General features: G+C 31.4%; 1 protein-coding gene across 2 annotated transcripts in view; it reads left to right on the forward strand.

The window, feature by feature from the left end:
- The window catches only part of LOC127735391 (uncharacterized), a 36,201-nt gene extending 32,904 nt beyond the window's left edge, over positions 1 to 3,297 (forward strand). For both annotated transcript variants that reach the window (XM_052245554.1, XM_052245553.1), the window contains exon 5: positions 613 to 3,297. In XM_052245554.1, coding sequence (XP_052101514.1) covers positions 613 to 1,029 — 417 coding nt within the window. In that variant the 3' untranslated portion in view covers positions 1,030 to 3,297. The remainder of the gene's footprint in view (positions 1 to 612) is intronic.
- Positions 3,298 to 13,338: the final 10,041 nt, after the last annotated feature.

Consider the following 13,338-nt stretch of genomic DNA (forward strand, 5'->3'; position numbering starts at 1 on the left):
ATGGTTTGAGGTTAAAAACTGTCGAAAACGATAGGAATGCCTGATATAGATAGCAATTTAAACAATTGTACAATTAATATGCAGGTGCTCGTCATGTAATTAGTGGAAATATAATCCCTTGGTATGGAAAGTAACTGTCAATCTTTAAAATATTTGAAATCAAAGGCAAAGTACAACACACCTGAAATTACTCGAAAAAAACCCTCTTCGATTTGAGACCTACATTCGTATGTCTATTAATTTCAAATTCAACTATGAACAAAGGCAAAACCACAATCTGTGGAATATTTCATATTAGTAAATACAAGATCCATACTCTCACAACTAAATGTTAACTAATATATTTAGATCTATTTACGATACAACTATTAAGTGCTAGGGTTGTCACACATCTATTAATAAATTACGGTCAAAACGATGTCCAGTGTGTTTAAAAGTGAGTGATCCTATTTTAAGGGTTTGTTATATAGATGCATTTAACTATTCATTGCAGAGGTCAGCCTACTTCCATGGCCGTCTTTGTAATGTTTCACTGGAATTTCAGTTCTATCTTTTCGTACGAATATTTATTGTAGTTTTCTGAACATAATACAATTTTGTTTTCATTTTCAGCATCATCCACTTGATAGTTGTAATCTTGTTTACAACATTACACATGACAAATATTATCAGTTCCGTTTAGCGGACGAAGATCATAAATGGTTCATAGGATTCAAGAAGAAAAAGTTAAGAAATTCTGTTCGAGGTAAAGCATTACCAGGCTATAAAAAGAAGCCAAACACTCGTTTAGAAAGGTGCTATGACTTCACTTTAATAGCGATAGATCAACATAATACAACGCCGTCACCGTATAGTCCAGTAAATTTTCATGAATATAGTGATAATTGGGACCCACAAAAGAAATTTCATAAATTAAGACGTATGAAAAAATATAAAGGAATGTTAAGAAAAGGACATAGAAAAATGGACAGACGGCGGCAGAAAAAGAAAAGACAAAAATCGAAGAAGCGAAAACCACCTGGTAGATGAATATAGAAAACTTAGCATTGTTTTCAATTATTTAACATATGCATTCCGAATGAGATCGAGCTGTGATGGGATAGAGGCTGTGATTTGTGTAGCACGTGACAGAAGATAATTCTGGTAAATCATTCGAATGCAACTCTACGGGCTTTCATTTATTTGTAAAATGAGCAGTGACAGAGGGACTGTTACGGAGGTTAATTTATTCATAACGGATGGAAACTTCGTATTCGTGTAATCTTACAATGAATTTAACCTTTTTCGTTTACGACACGAGATTATAGCTTTATGCATGAACACATAAGTAAATGTATAGTGTTGTACAAACTAGGATGACTACCTCCTACGTAAATATTGACCATTAAGGCATTGTAAAATATAAGAAATCCTTGAGCAAAAACCAATAAATTTCCAGAGACCTAAAATGTGCATTTATTACCAGTGAAACATTGGTCGGAAACACGGGTAAAATTACGCATTACGTATGCAATCACACTATAGAGAGACCATAGCATTGCTATTACAGATCTCCGAAACAATGACTAATGTGTCTTTTGTCTGATAAATAGAATTAAGTTTCGAAACTAAGGTTTCCATGATTTCGATTTTCTTCACTTTCATATTTATGGGTCGACCTAATATTTTTCAATAGCAATATGAGAGTGGAAGGTTTTTTTTATGCTGAACTAATGTAATGACGTAAAAAAGATATCTAAATCCACTGTTTCGGAGATCGCGTCATCTATTGTTTTTACACACCTTCTTGTGATATTTTTTAAGTAATTTTTTGTTAAACGAACATATATAGTGTAATAAATGTTGTCATACATAGCTAATCTGCATAGCAGTATGTTCTATCCTAATTTTGTCTTATGCCTGTATATTACGTCATAATATTATTATTACATTACACATTCCAATTCAGGTATTTCATCTATATCATACAATAAATACATGATAAATATGTGACTGTTTTCTTCTGCAATAAATTATTATTATTTAAAATTCCGATATTTTTGCAGGAGTATGTGCGATAGGACATTATTTGTGCACAAAAAATTTAAAAAAAAGGACTTATGTTATCTTTTGCTCGGTTGATATGTGTGCAAGTAAAAATACAGTAGCTTTTTGGGAAATGTAGTTAAATGTGAGTCTATTAGCCGGACAAAATGCATCTTTGAAACACATTTATCAAATATAAACAAAGTGCTAACCAACTTAATCTTTACAACTGATATCAGCCTGGAAAACTATGTTTTAGTTTAGTTTGTATTCTTGTATTTTCAAATAAAAACCTTCATGACGTCATTACTAAAACAAGTTATAACATTGATATAGTTTAACAGTATATCCTTATTTATTTCCTGCTAATATAGTGTATCAAATAAGTGACTTGTCGCATATACTCCTTAGTAGTACTATGAAAAAAGTAAACGAATACGAGCTATGAGTTCTGTAATTTTATATCTAGTCATGAACATGGCATTTTGTTTCATTACATGCATGCCTTCTTTCAAAAGTGAATTGCATGAAATAATTTTTTTCACTTCTTTGTAGCAATAGCGATAAAGAAATTTTCTTTCCTTTTCACAAATCAACATCATTCTTTTGCTAGATTAAAATATAATAATATTTTCAGTGTTCAGTACAAATGTAAAATTTTCCTTTAAAACCGGTTGAGGTTTTTCAAGATAATTCGCAAAACTAAACAAATCAATGCAAAAAAAAAATATAATTCTCAATTGAATATGTGGCCGTCGCCACATAAAGTTAACCCACAATGTGTTCAACAAAATTGAATAATATTTTAAAAAATGAAGCTTTTAGGTATTTTCAGTTACTATTAAAAAACACAAAAATTTAATTGACTTGCATTAACAAAAACATATTGTACAATAATTTTTCGTATAATTTTTCTCCTAATTAAAATCATACTGTAATCAAATTATTACACGAGACGGTAAGATTTGAAATCAAAACCATATTTTAATAGAGAACTCTAGGCATGTGTATAATGCGGATTTTTTTCCTTTCCGACTTTGGTTTGACCTTTACTGGAAGAACTTGGCCAGTAAAGATATTATGATGGTGCCTATATATGCTTTATTGTTATTGTTTTGTATGTAAATATTGACTGTAGTATATTGTTATATATGCCAAAGATATATTTATTATTAAATATTGCAATTTTTTGTTATAAATGTCCCATCAAATTTGTATTTATGCACATAGTGCAGTAGATACAATCGCAGAAATAAAAAAATATAAATATTACATTGTTGCTGTTTATGCCAAAAGTGGTAGTTTATACAATTTATACATGGAAAAAATAAGTTCTATTAATCAAGGCCTTAACGCTAGTCAATAATGAGGACATCATGTAAGGTGCTTACCGTGTTTACACTGTTTCATGTCTCTCGTGTAGGAATAAATCATTCGCTTTGCTTGAATGACCTCATAGAGCACAGGAAGACAGTATCTTGGCCAAAGGCTATATACAGACGTTCTTTTCTGTGTCTATACCAGACTCGAAATATGATTGTTAGGAATTGAAGGGTTTACATCAATGAAACAGAAACCAGATTACATTGAAAATAGACATTTAGTGGTCAATACAAGGTTGACAGTTTTTTTTTATACAGGGTGTGTATGCCATTCTGCAATATTCAGTAGTATTCAAATAAATTGTAATGCCTATTTTCAGGATTGTCAATAAACTTTGATTTATAGAATCACATTTGATTACGTGGATAAACGTTTGGTGTCTAAAATGGCCACGGTGGTTTCGTGGTAGCGTGTTCTCGATACCTTGTTGGTCAATGTTTCACTCAGCCGTCGTGTCAAACAAACGACATTATGGGATTCTTATTTCATTCCTTCCCTCAAACCATGTGGCACATAGAAATAAGAGCAAAGGCTGGACGTCTCGAATTCAGAATTATGTAAAGATTCGAATTATATCCATTCGTTTGATGTGTTTGAGCTTTTGATTTTGCCATTTGATTAGGGACTTTCCTTTTTGAATTTTCCTCGGAGTTCGGTATTTTTGTGGTTTTACTTTTTTCTCATATTTTAGTGCGAACTGCTATCTTATGAGCTAGGACATAAAAATCCGATTCGTCGGGGTTTTTCTAAAACAAAAACAATTTATACAGATCATTTCAACATTAATCGTCTTGAATATGCAGGTATTTGCTGTTGAACTAAAAATCAGCCGTCAATTATTTATCCGGTACGGGACGATTTCAGACTGTACTCATTCTTTTTAAGTTTTTTGTTTCAATGCATCACCTTTTTAGAAAAAAAAGTAATGTTTCTGGATAAAGTAAGATTTCCTTGAAAAATTAACACCTTTTAAGTATTACATGCTAATAGGAATGTGCATTATACTATTGGAAGAAAATGCAATCACTTTCCAGATCACATGATATAATCGCTGGCTTAAATGGAGTCTTTATGTCCATGGTTTCCTTCCACAGACAATACGGCACATGCAAAACATAAACATCAAAGATAAAAAATCAAATGTGCTTTGTTGGATGGGCATTTTTAGATTAACTTTCATCACTGACGCCAAAAGTCAAAGCTACATTAATATATAGCTAGAAAACAAGTGCGTGCCCTGAAGAGCATGAACTCATTATGCACTAACTCTTACTGTCATACACTGAAATTGTAATTTATTTTAAAGTAAATATTCATGTGCATTTTATGCATGAAACACAATTGTTTCAAATGGCTATTAATTTACTTGGTCAACTAAATGCACGAGTATTTTAAGTATGACAGATGACAAATATAAGGTCAAACAAGTTGTTTATAAAACAGCTCTGGTTATTTGAACAATTTGGTTATTCATTCCATTTCTACTATAACTATACATAATGTCAAAGCAAAAACCATATATGGAACTAACTTCATGCAAAATGTTTTTATTTCAATGAAAAATGACAGACTGATACATATGTATTTTAAAGCCGTTCTACAGCATAACACGTCCAGGTTGTCATTGTAGGAACATATGATGAGAAGAAATTGGAAAAAACGAATTCAGCAAAACTCTGTTAAACGCCTGATTAACTTTTCAGCAAATATCTGAACAATAACACAGGTTATTTGAAGTACAAGTTTGTACTTCAGATCTTCAATCCTCGTAATAACACACCCCAAGATTATTAATACTTTTTAAAACTTTTGCTGCAAATCCAGAACAGAAGAAAAATGCGTTTGGCCATGTCGTTACCTACCGTGACTTTTTTCTAATATATATATATATAATTTGTTTCCGGCAGTAAGCATATTTTGCTGCATGTTGAACTGTTGTCAGAAGATGGAACTTAATCCTCACCATAATGACAATATTGATCTTTTATTATAAAATGTATTTTACAAGTATAAAGTGACGATATACTGTTCATTGTTATTTTCTTCATCAGAGGTTACATAGTCAACTGGAATGTACATGAATATCAGTTGGTGATATTAATAATGGTTTCTGTTATTAATATTAATATATATTATCTTTCTCATATAAAACTACATAATGCTATGTTTATCATTTGTCATTTTCTATATGATAATAAATATAACATACATTTTATGCTTCGGTCTACTGATCAATGTGTATTTCAAATAATACACAAAAAAACTAACGAACTTGATTTCAGTTATTCGTGTTTTAGCTTTTGATATGCATGAATTAAACACATACCGTTTTTGCTTTCATTTATCAAATGAAATATAATATCTGAAGCAGATACGTTTCAGTATTCAGGTAAAGAACCATTAATTTGGATGCTCGGTTGGAGAAAATATCTAAAAACAGTGCCTTTTTCATAGTTCCTTCATTTCAGTGAAAATTTTCAACAATGAAGGATATTTAAGCAAACTTTGAATCGCATAAAAAGCTGTACATGCGTGATAATGATCTTTTATTGAATAATTTGCATACGTTTATAATTTTGATGTACAGTAGAAACTTCTACTAAATCCGATTAAATGTATGCTGATTTTTATAATACTAGTTCAGCAAGGGTGCAGTTTCAATCATATATAGTTGCATTTGGCTCGAACATAATATGAAAAGAACATAAAAACTTTATATTACAGAATTAAGCATAAGAATGAAGTGGTTTGTGAATTATTTGTTTAATAAACAAATAACCTGTTAATACGATATCGAACATGCATCATCAATATTATAGAACGATTTGGTAGAATTTGAATATATAAGTACAATTGATAATAATCCTAATGTTCTATGTTAGGGCTTATTTCATTGGAGGTCATCATGGGAACTAAAAGTTTATGCAGGTATATAAACCCGTTTCATGACGTCACGAGTATGAATTCAAACATAGGCAAAATACTTAATGTTGAATAATGTTTTTTTTTTTTTTTTATCAGGACATAAATTTTAATGCATTTAATTGATAAAATAGGTAAAGGTCATTCTTGTTATTTTTCGGAGATTGTTTTTAAAGTAAACTCAGCCTTTCAGATCCTTCCCGAAGGTATTACCAGCCCGGTAGTCAGCACTTTTGTGTTGACATGAACTATCATTGATATGTTCATATTTATAAATAAATTTACAAAACTGTTCGAAATACTAAGGATTTTCTACCCAAGAAATTGATTACGTTAGCTGTGTTTGGCAAAACCTTTCGACATTTTGGGTAGTCAATGCTCTTAAACTTCGTTCTTTACTTGACCATTTCATTTTTTATTCGAGCGCCACTAATTAGTTTTTTGTAGATGAAACGCGCGTCTGGCGTACAACATTATAAACCAAGTATCTTCGCCGATACGATGCCACTGCTGATAGAGGTTTCCTCCCCGAGGGTATTACCAGCTTAGTAGTCAGTACTTTTGTTTTGACATAAATTATCATTGATAGGGTCATTTTTAAATTAACTGTTTACAAAAATTTGAATTGTTCGAAATACTAAGGATTTTCTACCTCAGAAATAAATTACGTTAGTTGTGTTTGGCAAAACTTTTCAGCATTTTGGGTATTCAATGCTCTTCAACTTCGTACTTAGTTGGCCTTTCAACTGTTTTAATCGAGACTTTTTGTAGACGAAACGCGCGTTATGCGTTCACAATTATATGCTTGGTTTCTTTGATGAGTTTTTGTACAACTAGCGGGTCGATGCCACTGCTCACCCGCGGGTATTGACAGCCTAGTTGTTAGAAATTCCGTGTTGACAAGAATTAACATTGATATGGTCATGTTTATAAATTAACTGTTTACAAAACTTTGAATTGTTTGAAATACTCATGATTTTCTACCCCAGAAATATATATATATATTAGCTGTATTTGGTTAAACCTTTCGGCATTTTGGGTATTCACTGATCTTCAATTTCATACTTTATTTGGCCTTTTATCTTTTTTGATTTGAACTCCACTGATGAGTGTTTTGTAGACAAAAACGCGCGTCTGGCGTACAAATCATAAGCCTGATATTTTTAATGAGATTTGTTTCACTTACCTTACATGAAGTCCTTTGAATTAACCTTTATAACTATAATAAATCGTTATTAACATTGCGAATATACGTGGCTTCAGCCAGTGGTTATCATTTGCACTAGAAAAAGAAAAGAATGCACTATAAAGAACATTATGTTAATTTGCAATCGCAAAGTTCTATATATTTAACTGTTAACGGTTTCATGAACTTACATTTCTGTTAAGGGAATCTATTTTAAATCAAGACATCAAATAGAATACCAATCACCCCATCTATTTAAAATTAACAAAATCGTTGAAATGGTATCGTTTTTTTGTACTGTACGTGGTAAGGAGTAAAAAAAATGTTTAGAATGACAAAAATAAAAATGAAGAGGTTATTGTTGGACATCCATTTCTCTCTTTTAGGGGACATTTAACAACGTGGTAAGGAGAAAAAATGTTTAGAATGACAAAAATAAAAGTGTAGAGGTTATTGTTGTACATCCATTTCTCTCTTTAGGGGACATTTAACAACGTGGCTGAATAATGAAAGTCGGACATGGTCAGTAAAACACACAACTTAAACGTTATTTATGATTTCATGGATGCTACGGAACCAACCATTTTTTAAATAATACCTCGAAGTTCGGGTTTAACCTTTGTCTTGTCATTCAAACTATGTCCAAGTCGTACCAATATTTTTATTTATTAGACAATAATATTTCATAGACCACAAACTCAGGGGATTAAATTGTTTGGTCAGCTTTAAAAACCACATGACATACCATAATGTTTGCAATAAAGGGTCAAGTTCAACACAAACAATAAAAGTAAATATCTTGGAAATAATGTGAAAGGGTACATGATGAATAGTCGTTAATATTTTTTCCATTTGATAATATATTTGAAATTTAACACCTCCATCAATGTCTTCATATTTTATATATGCAAAATACCACCCATAATTTGTTTACTAAATATTAAGTATATTCAAAATATTTCCAATATTAAAAAAGTGAGATAACATCAAATAACGAAAGAAGATAAAATTTTAATAATGGCCATCGTTTAAATGCTTTGTTCGAAGCGATGAGGTCACAAATCGCATTTATACATCATTGTAAGGACACTTTTATTGTATTTCTTGTTCGGTTGTTGAACCAAATTACCATCTCATATAGACACGTCACCCCTATCAAACTAGCTTTCCAAACAACCTTAACATATTGAAATTTTATGGAAAACATTTAGAATATTTTTCGTCAAAACTTTTATTTTATCAATTTGGTTTAGAAATTACACATTACCATACTTCTGCATTACATATTCTTATTTTTACTTTCGTAATCACTTTACTTTTTCGTTTTTCATTTTTACAGCTAGTCCTTTTCTGTGTATTTAATATCCTGAATAGACAGAGCACATCCCATCCCATAATGATCATGATGATCTGATACATCAAAATTTCTAGTTTTTTTATGAACTTGATCGTCGTTGAAAACCTTAGGTGTTGAACTGTCGAGTAAGTTTTCTGAGAATTATCACTTAAGAATATCCTTACACAATTCTCATTATCAAACATTTCTCTATAATTAGAATGGATTTGGAAACAGGATTTGCTTTTATTCAATTAAATTTAAATGCATGTTTACTTTGATGTCATATAAAAATAAATACAATGTATATTGGTGTATCATCTGCCTTTTCAAATATTTGGTTTATATTTATGGTATTTGAATTCAATATGGAAAAATGAAATTCCCAAGGCCTTTATTATATAATCTTGTTTTGTAATTGAAAACAAATATGCAAGAGTACATGTAAATAATTATACAACGTATATGATTGTATTTTTCGTGCAAGGCATACTTAAGATACACTGCATTAAGAAAAGATTCGTGCAAAAACTATTGAAAAGACTTCCTTCAAATGAATGGGGATAGTAATTCACTGAAGACACACTGTCGTCATTTTTTTAAATATTGTTAATTGTAATAGTGCAAGAAACCAATTTTTGTTTATTTAGATCTCGAAAAACAAAATTTTAACTGTTACACATTTCATAACACATTCATACCAAAAAAATCAGATAAGCTCATGTAACATAATTCGTCCATCAACGCTCTGCTCTCTGAATAAATACTTATGCAATATAACTGTTTTGTATTGTTTAACGTATTGAATTAATTTAATAGTGGTAATGTATTGGTTGAGAGAACTTAAGACATCAATAAATTATAGACCTCCAAATTTTTGAGAGGTAATGCAAACCCTGCAAATTCTTTCGGTAGTTACGTATTCAATCATTTATAACCCTTGCATTGTCATACGGTGACATCTTCAACAGGAAATGCACTTTCTGTACATTAACATCTCAAGTTGCGTGAAGGCGTGCAAATATTTCGCCCGTTAAATGTATGTTTGTTTAGTTGTCAAGTTCTTAAGTATTTTAATAATGTAGCTGGAGAGTTTTTGTATACAATCAATTGTGTAGCTCACATCTAATTTCCATGATATGAAAATGTTTACATGGAATTTTTTTGCCTGTCGCTAGCTTTTTCCCAAAACGGGGTTTTTCTTTTAAGTCTAATCGAGTGCACCTAACCATTTAAGCTCAAGAGACAAATTTGTTTTTGTCTGATAACGACGAGTTATCTGTTCTTTAGCAAAGTGCCTAAAGAGACTCATTGACTGTAAATGGTGATAAGTATTCCTTGGTAATATTTAGCCACGCGAGTATTTAAGTTCTGAATAGAATGCACAAACAAGGGCCCTGTTCACTTACTCCTCGAGTTCTTCATCCTGTACATTTGTTTTCTCTAGGAATATACTCAGTCACGTTAAAAACCCTAAATGTTACATTATTCTTTCCTCTTAAAACAAATAACATTTTATTCTTTGGTCTTTCCATATCTGGATAAGCGGATATTCTTTTCAAGATAATAACTGTTAATGACAACCGAAGAAAAACATCTTGCTTCCAAAGAAGGTGTCTTATTCTGGTTAAGAATGTTTCTAAAGGTCTAGTGCAGAAACTATTTTTTGGCACTCTTGCAAGTTTAATTGTTTTGTACAGATACATACATGTGTGACTATTTATTCTAATGAGGTTGAATGCTTCCCATTTGATACTTATATACTTTGGGCTTGTACGTTTCACCGAAATTTGAATTTCAACCATACGCAAGTTTGTCCAATTTCAAACTTACGTATGTAATCTAAATACTAATAATTCAATATTGTTCACCCGTTTGAAGATTTCGGTACGTCCGCCAATGCGCAATTTTCCAGATTCGGTTTGTGAGCTTTCCGATTTGACTTGGTTTTTTTTAAGATAAATATATAAATATATATATCTTTGAATTATGGCACAGTTAACATAAAACCAGCATGTTATCCTAAATTGAAGCCCCCTAATTAATCTACCAAAATAACGCTTTATAAATTCCATGCGTCCGAAGCCGAAGCGCAATTTTGAAACTGTTTGTTATAATTCATGTCAGTACCGAAGTACTGAATTTTGAGCTGATCATGCCGTCGGGGACTGATACTCTACCAGTAGTGGTATCGACCCAGTGGTGTAAAAAAATGAAAATAACAATATATAAATGTCATGCGTCCGAAGCACTTTTCTGAGAATTTACCTTCTTGCTATCGTATACGTACCGAGATGTAAAAAGTCCTTTAATTTGAAGTATTTTCAAAGGTTATTTATCAAACTTTAAAATTCCATGAAATTGTTTGTTTATCTGAAATGCATATATTGGAAGATTATCTAAGTTAATGGTCTAAATTCGATTTTCAATTTTAACCAAGAAGTGAATAACACGACCCTGTTTATAGTCGTAACAGAATTTCTCTCTTAAATACCGTGACTTCTCTCAGAAAAAAAACAGGACTACACATATGTGATTGAAATTGAAAGACTGTAAAATTAAGGAAATAAAAATTCTGCCCTGTCAGTATGATAAAATTATAAGGAACAACATGAGTAAATAACTGTGTTCCCATTCGACTCAACCACCAACGTCCCATACACATATTTCAAGTAGTGATTATCATATTAACACTGTATCATTTTCCTTAATATGAACTTTCTTTTCTTCTTAAACGTTTAAGATTTAGTGTGAATACTTCAATTTGATTTGAATGTTCTTGGCAGTTGTACCAAACTAACATTAAACACAATCCTATTCTAACAATAATACCATTTAAAGCTTATTTTATGCATGACATTAACATTATTTGCATCAAAAGAAATTAAAAACCTTATATATAACATATTTACATTATTCATTGAAAAGTCCTGAATATCTTTTTATTGTGTAATAACTTTGACAAGATTTTATCGTTCACTACGAGACTATAAATCCGCTTTTGAATTGTACTGTTGCTTTCATTTACTATTTGAGTATAGACATTACCCTGACTTCCATGTTGAAATATGCTATGATTTGAGCTGAATTTTATTTCAAGTGTATATCTACGCTTCTGGAGCACCAGAGATCACCCCTAGTTTTGGTGGGGTCCGTGTTGCTGAATCTTTAGTTTTCTAAGTGTTCTTTGGACTTTTGTGCGTCTTTTCGTCGATTTTTTTTCTTTGGTCATGATTTTCGTTCGTCTTGCCCCCTTGTTTGTATCTTCTCATTTCCTTTCTGAAAGAGAAGCAAATGCAACTGAACAAACCTTTTTATATCAATATATGTAATACAAATATATATGAATATATTCAGAAACAGCATAAAAACTCTAGACACAATATCAAGCATATTTACTTGAAGTGTTTATAACTTTTTATTAAAACTACTAGTACTTGTTGGTATGGAATGGAACAAAAAATGAAAACAACACGTTACAAATTTCATGCGTCCGAAGTGCTTTTCTGGATTTACCTTCATCAGGAATGCTCAAAGCCGAACAAGCTGTTTGTTATCAAAGGACATAATTATACTATTTAAAAAAAATGGTTGCGAGGGAAAAGTTACGAATAATGTTTTGTATGCAATGAAACGACAGTCAGCAACCTTAAGTATCGTGTATTCAATGAAACGACAATCAGCAACCTTGAGGTATCGTGTATTCAATGAAATAACAATCAGCAACCTTGAGGTATCGTGTATTCAATGAAACGACAGTCAGCAACCTTGAGGTATCGTGTATTCAATGAAACGACAATCAGCAACCTTGAGGTATCGTTTTTCAATGAAACGACAGTCAGCAACCTTGAGGTATCGTGTATTCAATGAAACGACAATCAGCAACCTTGAGGTATCGTGTATTCAATGAAATAACAATCAGCAACCTTGAGGTATCGTGTATTCAATGAAACGACAATCAGCAACCTTGAGGTATCGTGTATTCAATGAAACGACAGTCAGCAACCTTGAGGTATCGTGTATTCAATGAAACGACAATCAGCAACCTTGAGGTATCGTGTATTCAATGAAACGACAATCAGCAACCTTGAGGTATCGTGTACTCAATGAAATAACAATCAGCAACCTTGAGGTATCGTGTATTCAATGAAACGACAATCAGCAACCTTGAGGTATCGTGTATTCATTGAAATAAAAATCAGTAACCTCGAAGAAGTTTATGTTTAAACTGCATGTTCTAAATCAATGTTTGAAAATAATGTCTAGTAAAAGCTCTAGTCAAAATTTTGTTCCTTAGTTCTCGTTTGTTATTCTTTTGTACAATATTAATATGCTGTGTATATAGAATATATTTATTGAACATCTTCGGTTAATTGTATGTGTGTTTTCAAATATTGTCAAATTAAATGTCCGTCAGAATAGAATGGGAAACCATTTCGAGATTGCCAAACACATAATGCATTCAAATATGCAATTTGAATATTCA

The sequence above is a fragment of the Mytilus californianus genome, unplaced genomic scaffold, assembly GCF_021869535.1.
Source record: "Mytilus californianus isolate M0D057914Y unplaced genomic scaffold, xbMytCali1.0.p SCAF_3, whole genome shotgun sequence".
Classification (NCBI taxonomy): Eukaryota; Metazoa; Mollusca; class Bivalvia; order Mytilida; family Mytilidae; genus Mytilus; species Mytilus californianus.